Here is a 25,871-nt window from a genome sequence, read left to right on the forward strand (position 1 = left end):
AGGTTTTATTATTCGCATTTCTAACGGCTTGGTTAAGATGCTAGTGCACCCATCCAGCTGTTGTTGTTGTTGTATTAACGATAAAGACACTCCCCGAAGGCTTGTGTTTTTTGGCTTCATACGACTCCTTAAGCCCCTGGGCGGTATTCGGTCATCAATCAGATGTCTGTTAGGATGCCCAGGTTTGTGGGTATTCAACAGGAACTGTTTGGTTAGCATCTCATTTCTCTCCCTGATGGGGAGTATTCTCGCCTCATTATGTGGATGGTGTTCTGTGGGATTTTCGGTACAATTGCGGCTGCATGCTCACCAAAATGTAGATCCTGATCAAACGTCACACCCAGGATTTTGGGGTGTAAGACAGTCGGTAGCGTAGTGCCATCGGCGGGGATGTTCAAAATATTCGACATTTGGGACGTACATGTTGTAAATAAGGTCGCGGAGGATTTAGTCGGTGATAATTCCAAGTTTCACGAGGCGAAAAAACTGGAGAGATCAGGGAGGTAGCCGTTTATTCTGTTACAAAGCTCATCGATCTGTGGGCCTGGGCCTGTGGCCATTATTGTGCAGTCATCGGCGTAGGAAACGATAGTAACTTCTTCTGCTGGCGAAGGTAGCTTTGATATGTAGAAGTTAAACAAAAGTGGGGATAGGACACCACCCTGTGGCACCCCTTGTTTAATTCTTCTTGGTTTTGATGTTTCGTTTCTAAATTGCATCGATGCTTGCCGACCACCCAGATAATTTGCGGTCCGCCTTTTAAAACATGGAGGAAGGGTAGACCCTTCCAGGTCTTGCAGTAACGTGCCATGGTTCACCGTGTCAAAAGCTTTTGATAGGCCTAGCGCGACGAGTACTGTTCTATGGTGGGGGTTTTGGTTTAAGCCGCAATTTATCTGTGTGCTAATGGCATTTAGCGCGGTGGTGGTGTATGAAGTTTTCTAAAGCCATGCGGATGACAGGCTAGCTGCAAATTTGCTTTGAAGTAGGGGAGCAAAATGGCTTCAAGCGTATTGGCTACTGGCGATAGGACAGATATCGGGCGATATGACTCTATGTTAGCTGGTTTTCCAGGCTTTAGTAGCGGGACCACTTTGGCCATTTTCCATTTTTCGGGAATGACAAATGTGGAAAGAGACAGGTTGAAGACATGTGCTAAATATTTGAAACCCTCTTTCCCTAGGCTTTTAAGCATCGGCATGGCTATGCCGTCTGCGCCCACTGCTTTGGATGGTTTAGCATGACCGATGGCATCCTCAACCTCTTTGGCGGTGATGGTAATTGGAGACGCGCTGAATTTATATGCGGTTGTCTGTAAAGGATTTGTATTCATCCCACTTTCATTTTTTAAAGTTTATGAAAGTGCGTTTTTCTGTGACGATGAAGTCGGCGGTACGCTCGAGCGAAATAAGTATAGGTAGGTGGTCGGATGCCAATGTTACCATCGGCAGCCAGTTGACGCAGTTTACGAGTCCTGCGCTCACGATCCGGCGAACTGTGACCATACGTGTGGGGCGTCTCCGTTTATTGTGCAGAACGTCGTTTCTTCTATTTGATCAGCCAACATCTCACCCCTACTGTCTGCCTGCGTAGACTACGGGACGCCCTTGGGCGTGAACAGCAAGGAGCCACAAAAGGTTTATAACAATAACAAAATATGTTTGTTCAAATTGTCAAAATCTGTGTATTGGTGTTGGTGCGAATGGTATGGAATGGAAACATAAAACTTAGCAGTTTTTGTATGTGTAAGAAAATGTTTCCAGTGTGTTGGTTTCATTATTTTGAGTTTGCCATCTCCTTTTGACAATCCCATCGACCATGCAATGAAATAAATAAAATCAGCTGATGAGATGAGCCAACCATATAATTGAGGCATGGGAACTACCTTCTTTTTTGTATCATGATTTATTCTTAAATTTATGCGTCATTCAATAAAAAAAATATTTTTTTACAGGCATATAAACGGCTACTGTGTTTATAAACTATGCTATATGTACACGTAGTAAATGGGAATAGGCGGCTCGAAAAATGTTGTAAGCGCCACCCATAATTGTTCAGGAACGCAAGAAACCCGCTTTATTAGAATACGTTGAACTGGCCGGTCAATAAAAACCTCACATAAACTTAATGTATCCATAGCTTGACAACGGAAAAGATATAATCATTTTATATTTTTCAGTTTAACAGAAACTTCGATATACATATGCAGTTTATAATAAAAAAATAGCGTTGACCTATTCCACAATAACGGGATTCTTTTGTTGTGATATACAATTAAATAACAGCCCTAAAGCACTTATTTAGCTAGACACTCAAATTCATTTATATATGTACATTTTTAGGAAGAATGTTTATATATTCAACGACAGTGATTTCCACTCTTGATAAATTTGTAAATGGCTTTTAAATTAACCATATTTTTTAATGTTCTATATTTATTTCTTAACATGAGCAGTATATGCTAATAGAAGTTCTATGGTAAGTGGTGTATAAAAATATAGAATAAACAAGAAATAAAATGGGAAAAAAATTTATGTTTTTCATTTCAACTCAGCCAATATAGCTGCTGATTGTGCTAAATAATCTTTCCATTCCTTCAAATCCGACTTTGTTACACGAGCTGCAACGTTATGATTCAATTGTAGTGGATCCTGTACAACCATATGTGTCTTCAGTTGGATACCACAATCCTTAGGAGAGTTCTCACTTTTTACAAAGTTTGTATAACTGTAAAAATAATAAATGTTTTCAAATATTTTAACGTCATAGACTGTAAATGGTTCATATCATTAAAATTACCGTTCGGGCATTAAACTTTCAATGTTTTTAATTGCAATATTCAAACGTCCAAAATAAGGGCACACTACTTGTGATTCGTAGTTGAATTGTGCATAAAATTTACATAATTCTTCTATATGTTGCTTACAATTTTGTGAGCTCACGTCAAGCACTGGCATGTTGAGATCAGTTAGAGATACCTCACTAAAATTACCAATCCACGCTGAAATAGATAATAATATTTTTTGTGTTTAAATTCGAAGAAAAGGAATTGTGCAAAATACAAGCAATTCAGTTCTATAACCTAACATATTATTTTGACCAACTTACGTCCAACCCAAACATTGGACAGCGTATTTTTTTTCTGCAAAGTATAAATTGAAGGTAATGCATTCTTAGTTTGCAAATAGTAAATAACCATTAACGACATGCAATATGTTGTAATACGTTCATTCAGTTTTGTGCGCTCCAACCATTTCTTCATAAATATACAAAGTCGTCGAGCTAAAAGTGATAGAATTTTGAATATGCATTTTTAATTAATTTTAAAATAATTTTTTTAATGAACAAACCTAATGGTTGTTGTTGAAATATATATTGAAGTAATTGGGTATTACAATAACTTAAGCTGTTGGAAAATCCAATATCGCATCCAATGTTTGTTTTCCTGCTTTTCATTCGTATTATTGGTACACGTGCGCCACGAATTGGAATAACACGACTCCAATCTGATGAGCTCTTTTTAACCATATCATGGATACGATCGAAATTGTTCAGCGTTTCCTGTGATGCGCTCTGCTCAAATTTATTAAACTGACCATCTAACAGAATATACACATGAGTGCATAATAACGATATAATGTCTGCACATACTATGGGGTGACATGTAATACTTTTTAGATACACCCAACGAATTTGAGATATATATCTTTATCGTTTGTACAATTTGATAATATTTTCCTTTCATGAAAGCCTCCTATTATGATTTGTGCTCGTACTACCTTTTTTTAAGAGGCCGATAATAAATAAAAAAAATAAATAACCGCAAAAAAAATGTCAGCCTAGAAACCAAACGGAGAATAAGTCACGCCAACAAGTGCTACTTTGGACTGAGTATGCAATTGAAATGTAAAGATGTATAGCTCGGAATCTCGGACGGCGTCGAGATGGGCTGGGCCTTTGATTATACGAGAGGAAAGTACTGCGAAAGATTTTTGATCTTGTCCATGATGCTGCGACTATGGAAAGAGATATGATAATGAGCTATGTAAGCATTGCTTGTATAACAAACAAAAGCTCAAAAGCTTTGCTGACCAGGTCATGTTAAGCAAATGGAGAAATTGGTTCGGCCAACAATGTATTTCTAACCACACTCGTACTTAGAAGCAGAGGAAGGTGGAGACCCCCACTAAGTTGACACGACAGTTTGAAGACTTGACCTCGCTTGGTGCTCGCAAATGGCGTCAGTTAGCTCGAAACATGGCCTAGGCGGTTAGTATCAATTTTGTATGATGATGATGCCGAAACATAGTTTTATGCAAAAAAAACAATGCCTACGGGAACCTAATGAGTTTTACCTGTCCCCCAACGATTTATAAATTAATTATTTAGTATGCACATTTTTGTTTACCAATTTCAATATAGATATCCAAATCTGAAGTAAGTGTACCAATCCCTGTCATACGCGAACCAAATTTATACAATTTTATACTCTTATCTGGAAACACCTGCTTTAGCATTGGTGATAATGTGCTCTCTATAATTTCATATTCTGGTATTTGTTTCAAATATTCCGCCACATTCAATTGATCGGCGAAGAATTTCGCCATGTCGCTCATAAGAATTGCTTTTGCTTCTAAAATTTGTTGAAAAATAAGGATTATCTTTATGACGAATAGTGAGCTGGTATACCATACCGAACGCCTTACAATTGTTTTCATTGTTGTTTGGCTAAACTTCTGAGTGTATTACTGGCATAACAACTTTTTCTTTAATTCTGCCTTAGCAGACGGCGCTTGCAATACGAAGCTGACGCCTTCGGTATGGTAGACCCGCTATAATTCGACAGCCGGCATAAGTGTAAGAACACATATGTATATATATGCATTACAAGTTATGAATTACCAACTATGAAATCTTTACATTAACAACCTCTTGTATGATATTCATTGGGTAAACACAAACTCACTTTTCGGTAATTTGGCCAAAGTAGTTTCACGACGTTTTTGTTCGATTTGTTTATTCTCCCTGCGTTCAGCTCTGCGTAATTCTTTTGGTGATTTATAACGATGCTGCTCTGCCAAATGAATTGCTGCTTTGTCAGCTGATTTGCCCAAATCTTTATTACATGAGTTACAATGGTAAATGGTATTAATTGTAGGAAATTCTTTTGGTTGCACCAACTTAATTTTTTCGGAAGCCACTATTTGTTGTGGATTTTGTTTTAAAAATTTTTCGATTCCAAATACAACATCTCTTAACAAGTCACATAAAGTTGGACCAATTTGATTGTACTTTTGACCGTAAAGTTCCAATGAGTTAAGGAAGCGGACTGAATCTAGCGCTAATGGATGAACCTGTTTAAAGACCCCAAAATTGATTAGGTGCACAATGCAAAAAGGATTCAATTAAAAACGATTTAACCCTTTACTTACATAGTGTTGTACAACGGAAGGAGCCATTTCTCTTCTTGCTAAGTATTTTTTCCAAATATGTTCAAAACAAAGAAATAATAAAACACTTGCTATTTGTTATCAAATTTGTGGAGGAACAAAACAAATAAGTCTCAGTTGGTGATGGAACGATATTTCGCTATTGGTGATTGAATCGCCGTGAATGAAAAATCGCTATTGCTATAGCTTCTGCTATCCAAATATATCAGTGATTGGCATTTTGGCAACATTTCCCCAATAGCAATATTTCTTCATGAAGCTATATTTCTTCACTCGGCTGTGTTTACTTTTAGCTAGTTTGCTCTTTCAGGCGGCGTTATTTTGAATTGATATTTTTATAAACAACGTTTCGATCTGGTTGGCTGCAAAATTTGGTTGTATTAATTTATTAAAAATCTGTTTTAATACCGAGTGAAAGATGAGAGCAAATTATAGTAAACAAAGCAGTGAAATGTGGCAATTTTAAGAGCCCATAAATGAAACGCAGCAAAACCCGGTGATAATTGTAAAAGTCCCCATCCATATAAATATTTCATGAAGTGTATAAAAGAGATTACAACATTCCGTTCTAGTCGTTCAGTCAAATTGGTCGCGCGGGTCGTCCTCGGCTCAACTGTAATTTGTCGGGCTTGTTAGTTGAGCTGAAATTTTTGTTAGGCCTTAAGGTTGGCTTAGTGCTTCCTTTTGGCTTTTCGGCGGAGTTGGGAGATGCGAGGTTCCACTGATCTTGTGTCAGATAGGGGCTTAACACTCTCAACAGGAATCAGTAAAAAATTTATAACCTGGCGGGGGCCATAAAACACCAAATCGTATTACAAATAATTTAATGTGAAAAATGGCGTGGTGCCAACAAAAAACCTAACTGTAAAGTTAATATACATAAACTAACGGAAAATCTGGCGTGATGCCTTAAATACATATGACAGAATGGCGTGGTGCCAATAAAAAACCTAACCTTAAATTTTAACAAATACATAAACTAACGGAATATCTGGCGTGACGCCATAAAAATTAAATTGAGAATTACTAGAGAAAAGACGTGCGATACCTACAATAATAATATAAAATGATCTGGCAAAAACACAAATAATCGCATGACAACCTGGCTGTTTAAGAGGCTTGAACAATTGGCCATTTCACTCCGCAACAAGGAGTATCAAAATCAAAAAAAAAAATAAAAGAGATTAAATGACTGACCTGTGTCTTTAGACTTGGTCTAAGATTGGTTGCCTGTGTAATTCCTAAGTTAATACTTCTAGGCAGTAGCCGTTAGCAGTTTTATAAAATATGTGTTTTTGATGGAAAAATAAAAGAATTATAGAAACATATATCACTCGTCTTTTTGTAAACAGATTAACTCAAAATTTAAGTTTTTTGGGAGAATGCAATTTAAGCTTTGTCATATGGTTTGTATATGGTTGAATTCTCCGGCTAATTTCTAGTGCACTGAAGTGGGTGGCTAATTTTCTGCTAAAGAATATTTTTATAATAATTTGCTATATTTTTCCTCTGTATTTTTCATTAAAAATTGCTTCACTTTACTATATAAATATTATGCAGCCAAATACAATTTTCAGAATAAATTCATACGGAGTATTTCTGAATACATCGGTGTAGTATAAAAATAATAGTAATAAATCATGTTTTTTGATGTTACATTTACAGATATATTTCGGGTTGATTCATCTTGCATTTAAAAATCAAAGCATTTTCAATTAGCAAAATTTATAAAACAAAGATGCATAGACATCTATTTCAGCTAGTTGCATCTCATTTATTGTAATGCGAGACTGAACATAATGTCGTCACCCAGTTGATAATAGCCGTGTTTTTTTTTACACGTAAACGTCTATACGCTTATACTTTATATGGACTGCTAAGCGTCAAACTTTAAATACACCTCTGAAGTTGTTGCGCATAAAATGTGTACTACTAAATTTCAATACGCATTATACTCAAATGTAACTGAAATATGTGTTTTTGTTTCACCCTCTACACTAATTCTATGTATTCTATGTGTGTCCACAATTCATCGCAACTTATTTAGCTATATGTTATACACAGGCATACAACAGAGGGTCGTGTCTCCGCTTTTCGGTACACCCTGTAGCTGTAGCTTATTGTTTAACCACTGCCGCTAGATGGGTCTCCTAAGCATTATCTAAGCGAGGATAGGCGTTTTTTTTCACGCGCAAACGTAAACGTATACGCGTGTATAAAAAAACACGCCTAATATATATCACAATATCTCAGAAAATTACACATTACATCGGTTTACAATAAAAGGTACACATTTTTTTCTTTTTATTCCAATTTTGGTTCATATATTCTTTATACTAAATTGAATTAATGTATAACATTCAATCTGCTCCTTACTTACTTAAACATTCCTTTTTTATATCCAAGTATACAAATTGCAGATTCGCTTATTAAAAATAAATTAAAGCGATAGCCATAGCTATAAAAAATAACCGCGATTCAAATTTCGACATATCCATTTTCACTGATAGCTCAAAATAGCTATATCGTCCATCACTAGTCTCAGTTGACTGATAGCGCGTAACATAGCTGCAGTTGAAATGTGCCACAGTTGGCGTGCTGCCGGATGTCTGTTTTCTGCTTTGTTATAAATGTTGGATTACGTGTTCCATTTTCTTTATGTTGGGGTACTCTAACAATACTCCTTTGCAATGCGTTTGCGGACCACCATCAGCTGATCATTGCTCGTTTTTTAACGACAGTGATCACGACACGATGACGATCGAACAGAGTTGGCAAAAGTAAAATATTGCATGCAAATAACTACCCTGCAAAAATTGTTGGATTGCGTGTCCCATTTTCTTCATGTTGGAGTACTCTAACAATACTCCTTTGCAATGCGTTTGCGGACCACCATCAGCCGATCATTGCTCGTTTTTTAACGACAGTGATCACGACACGATGACGATCGAACAGAGTTGCCAAAAGTAAAATATTGCATGCAAATAACTAATAATAAAATTTTACTTTGGCAACTCTGATAAAATGCAACATCGCACTGGTTTTATGTATACATATTATATTAGCTTCTTTATTCACGTATGCGTATGCGTATTATATTAGTTTCTTTATTCACGCAAATGCTAAATAACATAAGAATATTCGTAGTATAAAATATAAAAGTTGTATTGCCCCTCTTCATTTACTTTCATTTTAAATTAAATTCACTTCGATAATTCTTTCCGACACAATTCCTCTTTAGAACTTTGGCATATGATCCTCTGTAGGTGCTCCATGGGGTACTACAGTGAAAGTACTTTGGAAAGTACTCTCACGTATGTACTCTATGGAATACTCACAAACAAAGCGAGAGTGGGATCACCTACTCCTCTCCTAGGACATCGCAATGTTAATTTGAGCACATTTTTTGTATGAATACAGATTAGATTTGGAGCAGTCCTATACTCCCAAAGGGGTATTCCGTACATTATTTATAGAGTACTCGCGTTTTTTGAAGGGTAGTAATAAAATTTTACTTTGGCAACTCTGATAAAATGCAACAGCGCACTGGTTTTATGTATACATACTATAGTATGTATAGAGAAATATTAGTTTCTTTATTAACGCAAATGCTAAATAACAAAAGAATATTCGTAGTATAAAATATAAAAGTTGTATTGCCCCTCTTCATTTACTTTCATTTTAAATTAAATTCACTTCGATAATTCTTTCCGACACAATTCCTCTTTAGTACTTTGGCATATGATTCTCTGTGGGTGCTCCATGGTGTACTACAGTGAAAGTACTTTGGAAAGTACTCTCACGTATGTACTCTATGGAATACTCACAAACAAAGCGAGAGTGGGATCACATACTCCTCTCCTAGGACATCGCAATGTTAATTGGAGCACATTTTTTGTATGAATACAGATTAGATTTGGAGCAGTCCTATACTCCCAAAGGAGTATTCCTTACATTATTTATAGAGTACTCGCGTTTTTTGAAGGGAAGTATTTTTATTGTATAGGCAGAATGTTTACAACAGTGCTTCGCAAAATTTTGTATGTGAATGGGCAAGGCGTAATAGACATCAATTGCGAAGTCTGAAGTTCCTTCATATTTACAAATGCAACATCTTGGTTGATTGTGGCGATGTTATTGGAATGCATAAGCTTGTGTTAAACGCATCTATAAGAAAAATGTCATTGTGTCACCGCCTTAAAGGCCCCGTGACATAAGCAGTTTTTCATATGCTTTTACCACAATCTTATACTAGTAAAATTGTCTTTATCTACTTTTCTGAAATTGCTGCGCAGAAAATGGCAATTCTATACGACAGCATGTAACTGCTAATATGTGTCCAAAAATATCGAGAGGTGTGTCAAACGATGCGTCTTGACATTAGTATTAATAATCTGAAAGCGGAAAATAAAACTTTTAAGTCGTTCAAAAGATATTAACGAAAAACCGAAAAAACATCAGCGGGTCCCTACGAAACCGGGGGTGGTATCCATAATATTTTTGCGCATAACACCTCTCTGCGTTGGCGGCCTTCGGTCGCGCTTATAAAAAATCACCCTGGTTGGGTCCAACACCAGTTTGGAGACCAAAATTATATCGGCGCAAAACAGTTATGATCACAATTTTTTTGTGGGTACCACAATGTTACAACAACCACATGAAAATCGCCAACTTCAACTGCAAATATCTCCGGACAGAGATAAAATTTTTATTTTATTATTTTTTGTCAAGATTAATACGCATCTTTTGACACCTCTCTTGATATTTTTGGACGCGTATTAGCAGTGTCATGCTGTCGTATAGAATTAGCCAGAAAATTATTACTCCTAAATGAGTAGATTGTTTGTATTTTTACTGTGAGGAACTTGACATTTGATTTAGCTAAAGGTGCTTTCACATTTTGCAAGTGAAATTATTTTTCCCGCTCGTTGCTATCTTTATAACACTTTTTACAGTACAAACCTGCAGTTTAACAAAATAATAGGACACAAAATATGGTAGCAAGTATTTCTTGTATAGTGAGAATGTTCATAACAGCACTTCGCGAAATTTTGTATGTAAATGGTCAAGGCGAAATAGCTTCAATTCCTAAGTCTGAAGTTGCTTTATATTTACAAACGCAACTTCTTATGGGAGTGTGAAGATCATTGTGAATTCATACAAGTGGCGAATGTTCGAAAAAAAAAACGTTCACAATAGTAAACAGCCTGGATCACCTGTTTAATTACATTACTTAAATCATTTGATCAATAGTGTTATTGAACCATTTTTGTAAACGAATGGTACATTGCATTATTTGCATATTTTAAAATGTTTGCTTAATTGGCCGCTAATATTTTCTATATTAATAAAATTTTAGAGATAAATATATTAAAATGTCGTCAGATTTTCTGTATTTAAAAGAAAAGCTGATTTGAAACAGAAGAGGCCAATTCATGGCATTTCAATTTAATATACGCGAGTAAAAAACAAACCTTTCTTCCATTCTCTGGCCATTCGCGACAGCCATTCTACCTGTAAGCAATTATTTGGCAGTTAGGTATGGCAATGGAGGGAATTCACAATGGTGGCGATATTACTGTGTATATATATATACAGAAATTGAAGTTCCCTTCAAAAAACGTGAGTACTCTATAAATAATGTAAGGAATACCCCTTTGGGAGTATAGGACTGCTCCAAATCTAATCTGTATTCATACAAAAAATGTGCTCAAATTAACATTGCGATGTCCTAGGAGAGGAGTAGGTGATCCCACTCTCGCTTTGTTTGTGAGTATTCCATAGAGTACATACGTGAGAGTACTTTCCAAAGTACTTTCACTGTAGTACTCCATGGAGCACCTACAGAGGATCATATGCCAAAGTTCTAAAGAGGAATTGTTTCGGAAAGAATTATCGAAGTGAATTTAATTTAAAATGAAAATAAATGAAGAGGGGCAATACAACTTTTATATTTTATACTATGAATATTCTTATGTTATTTAGCATTTGCGTGAATAAAGAAACTAATATAATACGCATACGCATACGTGAATAAAGAAGCTAATATAATATGTATACATAAAACCAGTGCGATGTTGCATTTTATCAGAGTTGCCAAAGTAAAATTTTATTATTAGTTATTTGCATGCAATATTTTACTTTTGGCAACTCTGTTCGATCGTCATCGTGTCGTGATCACTGTCCTTAAAAACGAGCAATGATCGGCTGATGGTGGTCCGCAAACGCATTGCAAAGGAGTATTGTTAGAGTACTCCAACATGAAGAAAATGGAACACGTAATCTAACAATTTTTGCAGGGTTGCTAACATATTTTGTGTCGTATTCGATTGTTATATTGCAGTTTTTAATTGTGAAAAATGTTAGAAAATTTACCAAACAGTGGGAAAAACCAACACCCTTAGCCAAAGCAAATGTCAAATTCTTCTTCTTATGATTTGCTTGGAACGAAATTGGGGAGTTGGCTACTTTTCAATATCAGATGACGCTAGTGTCGCTCATTCTACTATCCTCAATAAAAATACGTGCAATCTACTCATAATGAATAAGCATGTGTTAAACTCGTCTATATCAAAAACTGCTTATGTGTCGGAGCTATTACTCCACAGACGATTAAAGCATTTCTGTATAAATGTATATCGATACAAGCCTTACATCTTTAGTTTTTCTGAACAAAAAGCTGAAAAAATTTTATTTTATCGTGTAATATTTTGTGAATGATCCAGTGCAAATTAGTTTTAAACGCACAATCTACTTGAAATTAATTAAAATGGAGGCTGAAGTGAATGATGGTGAAAAAAGATTTCCAGTGCAAGAAAATATACCACCTGCGTGTGCAGATGGTGGAATGTCTGTAAATGGCGGGGCAGATGCGGCTCCGCGTGAGGGCAATGGGGCAACCAATGTAAATGGAAACACTGATCTTCTAGCGCAAGGCAATAAACCTGATGAAGACGAAGGTGAAACTCAATGGTAAGTGGATAGCCTAGATCGGTATAATTGCATTATGTATATTACTTATTTGTTTATTTGTATGTATACCCACGACGTCTGTATGTTTAACAACGCTAACTACAAAAAATCTTTAGGACACATAATCAGCCTAATGCTAAATCATTAGGTATGCCACCATTTGGTGCTCCTCCCGGAGCTTTTCGGGGTGGTCGTGGTGGTATACAAATTATGCCATTTGGCCGAGGTGGTCCACGCGGTGGTGGTAACTTCGGTCCGCGTGGCCCAGGGAACTTCGATCCAAACGCACCACCGCCAAATGCTGCAAATGGGCCGCCTATAGAACTATGGGTTGAGACTAAAACAGAAGATGGAAAGTCTTATTTTTATCATGCTTTGACCCGTGAAACCACTTGGAACAAACCTGATGGTCCAAACATCAAAGTAATGACCCAGGCAGAAATTGAAGAAATGAATAAAAAGCAGCAAATGTTTCAACAGCAACAAAGCTCACAACAACAACCCCAGCAAGGTAATACACAGGCCGTGGAAGTAGCCAGTAAGCCAATAGACGCTGGAGCCCCGAATACTGAACAGCAAAAAGACTTACCACCAATATGTGCTGGTCCACCACAACAGACACCAGATCCATTAAGCCAACATCCGCCGCCAAATTTAATGTCACAGCCGCCACCAACACAACAGCCTCTAACTCAGCCACCACCCTCTACTGCTCCACCACACGCTCAACAGCCCCCACAAGCAATGCATCAACAACAGCCACCATCATTCTTTCCGCCTGGCATGCATCCACCAAATTTTGCTCAACCACCATATGGAATGCCTCCACCTGGTTTTGGCGGATTTCATGGTGGTCCACCTCCTTGGGGTATGCCTTGGAATCAACACATGCATCCATCGCATGGAGCACCACCACAAGACAAACCAGCTAAAAATCTAATCATCAAGCCAGGCGTTATTGATCCAGCTGTGATTGCCCGTGCAGCTGAATGGTCAGAACATCGTGCGCCTGACGGACGACCCTACTACTACCATGCAGGGCGGGGCGAAAGTGTTTGGGAAAAGCCACAAGCTTTACGCGATATGGAAGCAGCACGAATGGCAGCACATTCAGGCACTACACCTCAACAGGCTGTTGCACCGCAAGCTCCACCCGCCATGCCACAACACATGATGCCAAATCCTGCTATGATGCATATGGCACCAGCACATGCAAATTATGAACAAGCTATGGCTTATAATGCAGCTGCAGCAGCAGCGGCGGCAGCAGCCGCAGCAGCAGCTGCTGCTACTCTAAAAACAAATGAGCAAACAAAAGCCGCTCAAGCCGCTGCATTAGAGAAAGAGGCGAAGAAAGCAGCAGAGGAAAAACGCAAGAAGGATGAAGAACAAAAGAAAGCTGCAGCACCAGCAGCAAAGCCTGTAGATAAATCTCGTCCCATATCAAGTACACCCATCGCTGGTACGCCATGGTGCGTCGTTTGGACTGGAGACGCCCGGGTTTTTTTCTATAATCCATCTACCCGCACATCAGTATGGGAGAGGCCTGATGATTTACTTGATCGTGCCGACGTAGATAAAGCTGTTAATAATCCACCAGAACAGCTCAAAGCTTCTGGAGTCGCTACTACCACCACAGAGAAAAAAGAGGAAAAAATACAAATAGAGAAAAGGAAAGAGCCTGAAGTTGTTGAAGAGGAAGAAGAGGACGACCAGGATGATGACGAAATTATTAAAATACGCACGGAATCTGAATCAAGTGTAGAGGAGGTGCCAACAAAAAGATCCAGAATATGTAAATTATATTTAATCTTAAAGTTGGAAAAAAAATTCATGATTTTTGTGTGGTCTCTTTATATGTTTAGCTACAAAACAAACAAGGAAAGCTGATGCTAATGAAGCCGCTGTTGAAGCTGAAGTACGTGCGGCCAAAGAGAGGGCAGTGGTACCATTGGAGACACGCGTAAAACAATTTAAGGAAATGCTGCGTGAAAAAGATGTAAGGCTATTTAAAATATGGAGAAGGAATTTAAGTTTAAATATTCATTTCTTGTTTCTAATCTTTTTTTTTTAAGGTTTCTGCTTTTAGTACATGGGAAAAAGAGCTACATAAAATAGTATTTGATCCGCGATACTTACTGCTTACATCCAAAGAGCGCAAACAAGTATTTGAAAGATATGTTAAAGACCGCGCCGAAGAGGAACGCAAAGAAAAGCGTAATAAAATGCGACAAAAACGTGATGACTTCAGAAAACTTATGGAGGATGCAAAACTTCATGGAAAGTGAGTACTACATGCTTACTTAAGGATGTACATTTCAATTTACAACCTTTCTTTTTTAAATTACGTGCTATTCTTAAAAACCAAACAAAATGACGCAGGTCATCATTTAGTGACTTCTGTCAGCGTTACGGTAAAGATGAACGATACAAAGCTGTTGAGAAGGTGCGAGAACGTGAAAGCCTTTTCAACGAATATATCGTAGATGTCCGTCGCCGTGAAAAAGAGGAGAAAGCACAAAAGAAGGAACAGGTATATACATTTTCTATAAGACGTATGTGGGTTCAGTATGCGTTTGTTTGCTTATATGTATGTTCTAGCACGGGTTAGGGGTGCAGCAAACGTATAACTCATTTAATTTATAGTAAATCGTAAAATTAAACAATCCGATTTTTAAACCATTCTATTATACACAATTATTATAATGTTAATGCTTCACAGCAAAGTATATATTTTTTATTTTTTATAAAATTTTCTTCACTCTAATTTAAAAATTTCAAACCAAAAAAAATATCTCCTCTACAACTTGTAAAAACGTACGATCCAACCACAACTACACCTACTAAGCAAAAGTCAAATGCTTCAAAAAAATCAAAGTTAAACCACCATCAGGAAATGATATTCAAGTTGGTGTTATGTTATATTTAGATGCTTAGAAATTTATAATTGCAAAACCAAAAAATTTTGCAAATGAGAAACAAAGAGTAATTATGAGTTTCATCAGCAGTTACACAAATCCGAAGTGTAGATAAAGCAAAGAGGAGTACAAAACAATCATTTGTTGAAGCATACGTGTGATTGATTCGGTTATCCAACATATCCATCCTGCTATCGACCAGCTTGGTAACAACATGATTGTTCGAAACTACACACTCGTTTCGTGCACTTGCTCGGCTCGTTTACCCCAAACTGTGCCTCTGTGTCTAGCTTGATGCGCGGTGAGTTATTTATGAAAGCACTATAAAAAATAGTATAAATGCAAAAAAAAAAAAAACAATCAGCGTTGACTTCATTAAACTTTCAACAGAATACAATATAAATCAACGATAAATCTTGTTGATTTACCCTTCTGTTAGGACCGTGACATGAACGTGCTCATATATGCTCGTAAGATGGACGGAGAGATACAGGGAAGGCATACAAGGAAGAAGACGTTAAACAGACCAAATGTCCGTATACCAACAGCAATCAGTTTATTTAATATTGGCGCTCGAGTCTCAGATCTCTGATCTCTTGAGTGTGGCAGGGCGGAAACTAGAGCAGTGTGGAAATTAAGCGAGAAGATACAAACAGTATGAATAAAAAACAGCTAAATTTCATAAATTTAGTTTTTCTGTTACAGCGGAAAACGCATTAAGACATTAAGAAAAAATCGATATTTCACACTTTTAAAGTAGTAAACAGAAGAATATATTTTATAGTTTTTCTAAGTATAACCTAGGAATTTGAAAAAAAAAAATCATAGAGTGATTTCCGTGTCAATGCAACACAATTTTGTATCAATCCTCGTGATATTCTCTAATTAATTAATTTATTTATTATTAATTTATTATATCTTGGTATCAGAATCAAGTTTATTTAAGGAATATAGGTCGGAACAAATCCAATTTTCCACGACTTTGTAAATTCGTTAGCAATTACTTCCAAGTATTTTCAGTATGGCCTCTGTGCCGTTTCAAGAGCTTTTCGGAATCACTTCAGGATGATTTTGGGATTCTAACAGCACCCATTTGGTGATATTTCTGAAGTCGATAAGAGCCGCAATCATATCCAGCTAATCACTCTTAGTCTGACAACAACGTAAGTGATCAAAATATTTGCTTTAAAGTGGTTTTGTAAAATTGACCCAGGACAACAAAGTTACATCTAACTTAAATAACTACAAGCGAATGTGAAATATTGACTTTTTTCTCAGATTTTACTCTTAAGTTCTTAAAGTTAAAAGTTCTGTATAATATATATTTAGGTAATTTTATTATATATACCACACGTACATTTAATGTTGTCTGTCGGTCCGTTTGAAGTTGACTACCTGACTGGCTGTCAATTTTTTAAAAATAATTTTCTAATTTTCAGCTTTGGCAGTACCGGCTGATCATAATACATTGAACTAATCTTCTATTCTTTTCAGCATTGATCTTCGCGATTCGCTACTAATTAAATAATCTTTTGCAGCTCATAAAATAAAAACTAGTTCTTAAGTTATTGTAGTTGCAAAATAAGTTAGTTAATAAGCCCATGCTACTTACAGTGATAGATAGTTATTTTTAACCTAAACCAAAACCAATATCTGAAATCTTCTGATTCCAATATTTTTTATCTCTCTTGTATCTTTCTTGACTGCACCCAAAATAACATACACTCACAAACAAACCAACAACGAAAACTTAACACATTTTAGATACGAAAAGATTTTATTGAAATGCTACGAGAACGTTCGGATATGGATAGGCATACACGTTGGCATGATATAAAAAAGAAATTTGATACGGATCCACGTTATCGTGCTGTTGAGAACTCAATATATAGAGAAGAATATTTCCTGGACTATATGCGCATCATAAAAGAAGAGAAGCGAAAGCAGCGTGAACAGAAGGAACGTGAAAAAGAACGAGAACGTGAGCGTGAACGAGAGCGCGAAAAGGAAAAGGAGCGCGAACGTAAGTCAGATCGTAAGCGTGGGCGTAGCGATCGCAGTCGGAGTCGCAGTCGGGATCGTAGTGACAAAGATAAGGGTAAGGAACGTGATAAGGACAAAGAGCGCGAGAAATATAAGGATAAGGACAAAACTAAAGAAAAGGATACGGATAAAGAAGAGAAAGACAAAGATAAGGAGAAAAATAGCGATCAAAAGAAAAAGGCTGATGAGTCAGTGAGTATAAAATGCTCTTATAGACTTTGTTTATACACGTCAAGTTTTGTTGCTGGATATTTAAATTTGAACTTTTTGATGATTTTGTACACATAATATGTATATTAGCATGGGTCGATTTATTAAACTATATCGCGCCATCGATTTTTGGATAGGTTTTGGGCTCTGGGAAAAAAAGTTCCACTAAGCATACCCAAAAAAATAATTTTCGAGCCTGCAAAATTTGAGTTTTTTTCATGACCTACTTAAAAATTTTCATGTATACCCTGTCCCACTCAAAATTGTCTGCTAAAAACTTTGGCGATAACAGTTTTTTGAAAAAAAAAATATTTTTTGGGTTTTGACGAGTGTTTTGGTGAAAAAATTTATTTTTTATTTTAAGGGTTTCTTCAGAAACGTGCAAAAGTGTTGCCGATGAAAACGAATTATCCGATAAAAACGTTGGCATTAGCAGTTTAAAAAAAAATGTTTTTCTTTCGGCTTTTGGGACTTGTTTTGGTCGAAATCGATTTTTCTCATTTTCAAGGCTCCAAATCATTTTTTATGTACATGTTTCCGTTGTATACCAAAATGACCAGGGGACGAGCTAAGTTGATTTAGCCATGTCTGTCCGTCCGTCCGTTCGTCTGTCCGTTTGTTTGATTTTGAGATATCTTGATGAAATTTGGTAAGCAGGCATATTTTGATGGGGGATTTGACATTTGTCGGAATCGATCGGACCACTATAGCATATACCTCCCATACAATCGATTTTTCAATAAGAGGGTTTTCGCCATTTCTGCCCCATTTCTGCCTCATTTTAACAGCTAGCAACATCAAATTTTACCACAAACTTACGTATTGGGCATAGATTGTTGGCTGAAAAAATCATCAAGATCGCACTAAAAATCGATTTCGACAAAAATGATGAAAATCCTCTTACCTGTACAGTCGCGAGTCACTCTAGCTCAACTTCGTTCTCGATACTGTAACAGGTTAAACTCTTACCTATCCGACATACAAAATGTATGCCCCGCTTGCAATGTGTCCACACATGACACCAACAATCTCTTAATTGTAATGTGGAATCAACGCCTCTAAAACCGCTTTCATTATGGTCCACCCCTGTTGAAACAGCAAGTTTCCTTGGACTCCCGTTAGAGGAAATTGATGACAATTTGTGATCGGTCGCATCTGTTAGGTGGGGCGAAGCACTGCTACACAATAATAACAACGAAGTCACCCCTGGTCCACCTTTATGGCGATATCCAGAAATGGCGTCCACCTATAGAACTAGGGCCCACTCCCTTTTAAAATACTCATTAACACCTTTCATTTTATACCCATATCGTACAAACACATTCTAGAGTCACCCCTAGTCCACCTTTATGGCGATATCCCGAAATGGCGTACACCTATAGAACTATGGCCTACTCCCTTTTAAAATACTCTTTAATGCCTTCCATTTGATACCAATGTCATACAAACACATTCCAGGGTTACCCTAGGTTCATTTTCCTACATGGTGATTTTCCTTTATTTTGTCTCCAAAGCTCTCAGCTGAGTATGTAATGTTCGGTTATAGCCTTCCTTACTTGTTAGAATATTTATTATAAATTCTCTCAGGAAAAGATAGTCAGAGGTTATAGATCATTCGTTTTACGACTAGTGTATTAACATCCTTCTCCATTTTAAGGGTGAGGAAGGTGAGCATCGTGACGAAGAAGATGGTCATACTAATAGCGAAGATGATGAAGCTGAACGTTTGCAAAAAGAACGTGAAAAACAATTGCGTGCCGAACAAAGTATACGTGAACGTGAAAAAGAAGTTCAACGTACATTGGCAGGACATTTGCGTGATCGCGATAAGGAACGTGAACACCATAAACGTGATGAAGCAATTGGACATTTCAATGCATTGCTAACAGACTTGGTTCGCAATCCAGATTTGGCTTGGAAAGAAGTGAAACGACAGTTACGTAAGGATAGTCGTTGGGAATTGATCGAAACTTTGGATCGTGACGATCGCGAAAAGTAAAATAAATGCATTTTTTTCTTTAAATTCTTCATATAACTTTTCCCTTTTCAAGGATATTCAACGATCACATTGATTCATTAATGAAGAAAAAGCGTGAGAAATTCCGTGAAATGCTCGATGAATTGCCTACTCTAGAGTTGACTAGTGCATGGAAAGATATTAAGAAACTTGTTAAAGATGATGCGCGTTATCTCAAATATAATAATTCGGAAAAGTGTGAACGTGAGTTCCGTGATTATATAAAGGACAAAACACTTTCGGCTAAGACAGCATTGCGTGAACTCTTAAAGGAGTGTAAATTAATAACACACAAGAGTAGTGAAGTTGTGAAAGATAATCCCAATCATCTTAAGGAAATAGAGGATATTCTTAAGAAGGACAAGCGGTAAGTATTCCTTTGTTATTTGTTTCGCCACTGATAGAATATGTTTGCAATTGGTTATTATTAAAATGTAGCTATCTAATATTGGATCATATGGAGGAGGAGCGCACAGCTATTATTGTGAATTATTTGGACGAGCTACACAAACGGGGCCCACCCCCACCGCCCACTGCATCTGAATCGACCAGACGCAATAAATAATAAAATCAATTTGTATTAAATTAATTAATGACGAGATGACATTTTTGTGCGATGTTAGTCATTACTTCTATTAAATAAACAAGCATAATAAAATGAAACTTTTATAATATTTAGTGTAAGATATATGCATTGAACTTAAATTTCAGCATTAATTTGTGAAATAAAGAAAAATAATGAACTTTCATTAGCAACATTTTTGCTTACGGAATAAAACGAACTATTTTATTTTACTTATATTTCCATGTATAAAAATTAAAAAATTGGTTTTCTTGTTGTAGACCGAAAAATCAAATAGAAGGTTATAGTGTTCCACCCGTTCAAGGGCTACAACAATGTTGAATTTTTCACGACGAAAATCTGATACAACAACATCAGCGACACCAACTAAGAGATGACAGTGTGTATGTCACTTGATTTCCGGCCGTTGGACTCATAATCTGGAGAGTAGGCTCAAACATCCCCCCAGCGGGTAAGGGGGTCAGAATATACCCGCGGTATGTATGCCTAGAGGCGACTAAAATACCAGAGCGCAATATATAGCTTCTCCAAACCTAATTGTCAACCTCACCTATCTGCGGGGAATCCTGTTTCACTAACAGACGAGACTCTGGCGACCCCAAGCTCCTCATGGAACTTGAGGTTGGGGAGGGAGGGGATGGCCTGCAGGTTTAATGTGGCCACATAAATCGTTACAGGGATGGTCGGGCTAGCACCTTAATGGTGCTGTGGTACCGGAGCATACCGGATCTGTATCGGGCAAAGAACCATCACATCGATAACACACCCCAAAGCCTTCGGGGAGCAACCTTATTGCTACAACAACAGGCTCAAACACAATAAAAATGGTTTGTCTGCTTGACTTTTTTTAGGAAGCTGCGCTTGAGTTAGTCATTGTGAAAAGATGCCTGCGCAATAGACCTCTACGACATCAGCTGTCGCATCTCCAAAGCAAACAGCAAGAGTTGACTATGTGGTGGTCGCACGAACTGTAGATCCTGACGAAGGACATTGTTGTTGTTGTAGCAGTACTTCGCTCTATCCAACAGGTGCGACCACTCACAAATTGTCATCAATATCCTCTAACGGGAGTCCAAGGAAACTTGCAGTTTCAACAAGGGTGGACCAGAGTGAGAGGGGTGTTAGAGGCGTTTGTTCCACATTGCAATTTAAAAAATGGTTGGTGTGGAGACACGTTGCAAGCAGGTCGAAGCCTTTTTTGGATATCACTAAGGATCTGTTTGTGTTTTTCTTCTTCTGTGTCTTCAGGTGCCGGATTTCCGTATAATGCTTGTGGAGATGACTCCTTAAGACCCTTGAAGATCTCTTCAATCAGATGCCTGTTCGGATGCCCAGGTTTCTAGGTATTCATCAAAAACTGTTTAGCATTTAATTTCTCTCCCTAATGGGAAGTACTTTTACTTCACTGTGAATGTGGTGGTCTGCAGACATAAGGAGACAGTCCGTAGCGATTCTAGCAGCATTTTGGCAGGTCTGTATTTTTTTTTCAGTGAGTAACGGTTGAAATCGGTGACGCGTAGCATGCTAGCGAGCGGCCAATTGCTTTGGAAGTGGTAATGAGCGTCTCTTTATGTTGTTGTTGTAGCGATAAGGACTATCCCCGAAGATTTTTGGGAGTGTTATCGATGTTGATGGTCATTTGCCGGGTGCACATCCGGTACGTTCCTGTAAAAAGCACCATTAAGGTACTAGCCAGTATGTGGAACGATTTAGTATAATAACATTAAACCTTCTAGGCTATACCCTTTTGATCCATGAGGATTTTGGGGTCGCCAGAGCCTCGGCTACTAAAGAAACAGGATTCGCCATGGGTAGCTGAGGTAGACAATTGGGATGGAAAAGCTGTAAGTTGCGTTGGTAACCCCTTGAATCAATTTGGTATTTTAGTCGCCTCTTACGACGGGCTAACCTGCCGGGGTATATTCTAAGGATTTTATTACGGCTCTGGATTTTGGGTACAATTGAGGGTGAACGCTCACCAAAATGTAGATCCTGATCGAGCGTCACGCCCAGAGTATTTGTGTGTAAGACAGTAGGGAGCATAAAGCCATCGACGTCGATGTCCAATATGGCGGGATTCAAGAGGTTGTGTAGCGCAATATATAGCTTATCCAACCCAATTGTCAACCTCACCTTCGAGCGGCGAATCCCGGGATTCAAGGGGTTGTGTAGCGCAATATATAGCTTCTCCAACCCAATTGTCAACGTCACCTTCGAGCGGCGAATCCCGTTTCACTAACAGACGAGGCTCTGGCGACCCCAAGCTCCTCATGGAACTTGGGGGTGGGGAGGGAGGGATGGCCTGAAGGTTCAATGTGGCCATATAAATCGTTCTCGAGATGGTCCGGCCAGCACCTTAATGGTGCTGTGTTACCGGAGCGTATCGGATCTGTATCCGACAAAGGACCATCACATCGATAACACTCCCCAAAGCCTTCGGGGAGTAACCTAATCGCTACAACAACAACAACAACAACAACAACAACAACATGTCCAATATGGCCGACATTTGCAATGTCCATGTTGTAAATAAGGTCGCCAATCTTTTAGTCGGTGACAATGCCTGGCGAAGGGAGCTACGATATGTAGAACTTAAACAAAAGCGGTGATAGGACACCACCCTGTGGGTGGTTAATTCCTCTGGGTTAAGTGGTTACGTTCCTGAATTGCACCGATGCTTGCCGACAAGACAGACTTTTTGGGACTTGGAGTCTTGCAGTAACATGCCGTGGTTTACTGTATCAAAAGTTTTTGACAAGTCTAGCGCTATGAGTACTGTTCTGTGGTGAGGTTTTTGATTCAATCAGCAATTTATCTGTGTGCTGTTGTTGTTGTTGTTGTTGTTGTAGCAATGCTCGCCCCACCTAATAGCCGCGACCGATCACAAATTGTCATCAATATCCTCTAACGAGAGTCCAAGGAAACTTGCCGTTTCAACAGGGGTGGACCATAAGGAAAGGGGTGTTAGAGGCGTTGGTTCCACATTACAATTGAAGAGATGGTTGGTGTCATGTGGGGACACATTGCAAGCGGGGCATACATTTTGTATGTCGGGGTTGATTCTGGATAGGTAAGAGTTTAACCTGTTACAGTATCCAGAACGAAGTTGAGCAAGAGTGACACGCGTTTCCCTGGGGAGTATGCGTTCCTTTTCCGCAAGTTTTGAATAATTTTCGTTAAGTACTGGATTCACCGGGCAATTCCCGGCATAAAGGTCCGACGCCTGTTTATGGAGTTCACCAAGGACCTGCTTGTGTTTTTTAACTTCATACGGCTGGGTTCTCAGGTGCCGCATTTCCTCAAAATGCTTACGGAGGTGACTCCTTAAGCCCCTAGGCGGTGCTGGTTCATCAATCAGATGTCTGTTGGGATGCCCAGGTTTCTGGGTATTCAACAGAAACTGTTTGGTCAGCATCTCATTTCTCTCTCTGATGGGGAGTATTCTCGCCTCATTATGCAGATGGTGTTCTGGGGACATAAGAAGACAGCCCGTGGCGATTCTGAGAGCAGTATTTTGGTAGGCCTGTAGTTTCTTCCAGTGGGTGATTTTTAGGCTTGGCGACCATATGGGTGACGCGTAGCACGCAATCGGCTGGCTAATTGCTTTGTATGTAGTCATGAGCGTTTCTTTATCTTTTCCCCAAGTACTGCCAGCGAGGGATTTGAGGATTTTGTTACGGCTCTGAATTCTCGGAACAATTGCGGCTGCGTGCTCACCAAAATGTAGATCCTGATCCAACGTCACACCCAAGATTTTGGGGTGTAGGACAGTCGGTAGCGTAGTGCTATCGACGCGGATGTTCAAAATGGTCGACATTTGGACGCCCCCATGTTGTAAATAAGGTCGCGGAAGATTTAGTCGGTGATAATGCCAGGTTTCGCGAGGCGAAAAAACTGGAGAGATCAGGGAGGTAGCCGTTTATTTTATTGCATAGCGCATCGATCTTTGGGCCTGGGCCTGTGGCCATTATTGTGCAGTCAGGCGCAGGAAACGATTGTGACTCCTTCCGGTGGTGAAGGTAGCTTAGATATGTAGAAATTAAACAAAAGTGGGGATAGGACACCACCCTGTGGCACCCCCTGTTTAATTCTCCTTGGTTTTGATGTTTCGTTTCTAAATTGCACCGATGCCTGCCGACCACCCAGATAATTTGCGGTCCACCTTTTAAGACATGGGGGAAGGGTAGACGCTTCCAGGTCCTGCGCAGTAACGAGCCATAGTTGACCGTATCAAAAGCTTTTGATAGGTCTAGCGCTACGAGTACTGTTCTATGGTGGGGGTATTGATTTAAACCGCAATTTATCTGGGTGCTAATGGCATTTAGCGCGGTGGTAGTGCTATGGAGTTTTCTGAAGCCATGCTGATGAGGGGCTAGCTGCAAATTTGCTTTGAAATAAGGGAGCAAATGGCTTCAAGCGTCTTTGCCACTGGCGATAGGAGAGATATCGGACGATACGACTCACCTATGTTAGCTGGTTTCCCAGGCTTAAGTAGCGGGACCACCTTGGCCATTTTCCATTTCTCAGGTATGACAAAGGTGGAAAGAGACAGATTGAAGACATGCGCTAAATATTTGAACCCCTCTTTCCCTAGGTTTTTAAGCATCGGCATGGCTATGCCGTCTGGGCCCACTGCTTTGGGTGGTTTAGCACGACCAATGGCGTCCTCAACCTTTTTAGCGGTGATGGTGATTGGTGACGCGCTGAATTTGTGTTTATGTGCGCGTCTATTGGCTCTCCGTCTATCTTTGTCGACCGTAGGATGCATTATATATTGTCGGCAGAAATCGCTCGCGCATTTTTTCGCGTCCGACAGCACTTTGTCACCAAAGGCGATGGAAACTTTGTCTTTGTGCTTAGTCGGATTCGATAGGGACTTTACGGTGGACCAAAGTTTACCCACGCCGGTAGAGAGGTTACAACCTCTTAGGTGCTCCTCCCATTTCGCCCGCTTGTGTTCATCCACAAGCAATCTGATGCGTTGGTTTATATCCCTTATTTGGGGGTCGCCTGGATCAAGCTGTCTTATAAGGTCACGTTCTCTCGCTAAGTTTGGGCCTCCGCCGGGAAGTGGGGCCGGATTTCGGGAATTCTCCCGGCGGGAATGAAATGTGCCGAGGCGGATTTAATGACCTTACGGAAGGCACGCTACCCTTGGCGGGCATCAGTCGGGATAGGGAGGGCAGCTAGGCGGCTGTCTGTAAAGGATTTATATTCTTTATATTGAGATATCTGGCGAGCTGTGACAGCTTCCTACCATACGTGTGGGGGCGTCTCCGTTTATTGTGCAGAACGTCGTTTCTTCTATTTGATCCGCCAACATCTCACCCCTACTGTCCGCCCGCAAGTTTGAATGCCATAGATCATGATGGGCATTGAAATCGCCTAAGATAATGCGATTGTTGCCAGTGAGTAAGGCCCTGATATTAGGGCGGTATCCACTGGGGCAACAGGTGGCAGGAGGGATGTAGATGTTGATGATTTCTAGGTTTGCATCGCCTGACCGGACAGATAGGCCTTGACGTTCTAAGACATTGTCCCTGCGGTCGATGCCAGGATCAAATATATAATATTGCACAGAGTGGTGCATGATAAACGCGAGACCGCCTCCATTTCCGCTCTCGCGGTCTTTCCTGTGGACGTTATACCCAGAGCAGGTCTGCAATGCAGATCTTGCT

The 25,871-nt window shown here is 39.0% G+C and overlaps 2 protein-coding genes across 2 annotated transcripts; one reads left to right on the forward strand and one right to left on the reverse strand.

Annotated features, from left to right (window-relative positions):
- Window positions 1–2,136: 2,136 nt before the first annotated feature.
- Tailor (tailor) lies at window positions 2,137–5,642 on the reverse strand. Its single transcript, XM_067763875.1, has 7 exons — window positions 5,433–5,642; window positions 4,967–5,354; window positions 4,409–4,633; window positions 3,351–3,599; window positions 3,109–3,282; window positions 2,800–3,001; window positions 2,137–2,727 (listed from the first exon to the last, which is right to left on the reverse strand). Exons 1-7 carry the CDS (start codon window positions 5,457–5,459, stop codon window positions 2,541–2,543), a joined length of 1,452 nt encoding a protein of 483 aa, XP_067619976.1. The 5' UTR covers window positions 5,460–5,642; the 3' UTR covers window positions 2,137–2,540.
- Window positions 5,643–12,091: 6,449 nt separating this feature from the next.
- On the forward strand, window positions 12,092–20,382 carry LOC137247451 (transcription elongation regulator 1). The gene is made up of 9 exons (XM_067778399.1): window positions 12,092–12,422; window positions 12,539–14,217; window positions 14,288–14,421; window positions 14,498–14,706; window positions 14,805–14,955; window positions 17,105–17,575; window positions 19,251–19,588; window positions 19,645–19,977; window positions 20,049–20,382. Exons 1-9 carry the CDS (start codon window positions 12,220–12,222, stop codon window positions 20,173–20,175), a joined length of 3,645 nt encoding a protein of 1,214 aa, XP_067634500.1. The 5' UTR covers window positions 12,092–12,219; the 3' UTR covers window positions 20,176–20,382.
- Window positions 20,383–25,871: the final 5,489 nt, after the last annotated feature.

This window comes from Eurosta solidaginis, chromosome 1 (genome assembly GCF_040869045.1).
Source record: "Eurosta solidaginis isolate ZX-2024a chromosome 1, ASM4086904v1, whole genome shotgun sequence".
Classification (NCBI taxonomy): Eukaryota; Metazoa; Arthropoda; class Insecta; order Diptera; family Tephritidae; genus Eurosta; species Eurosta solidaginis.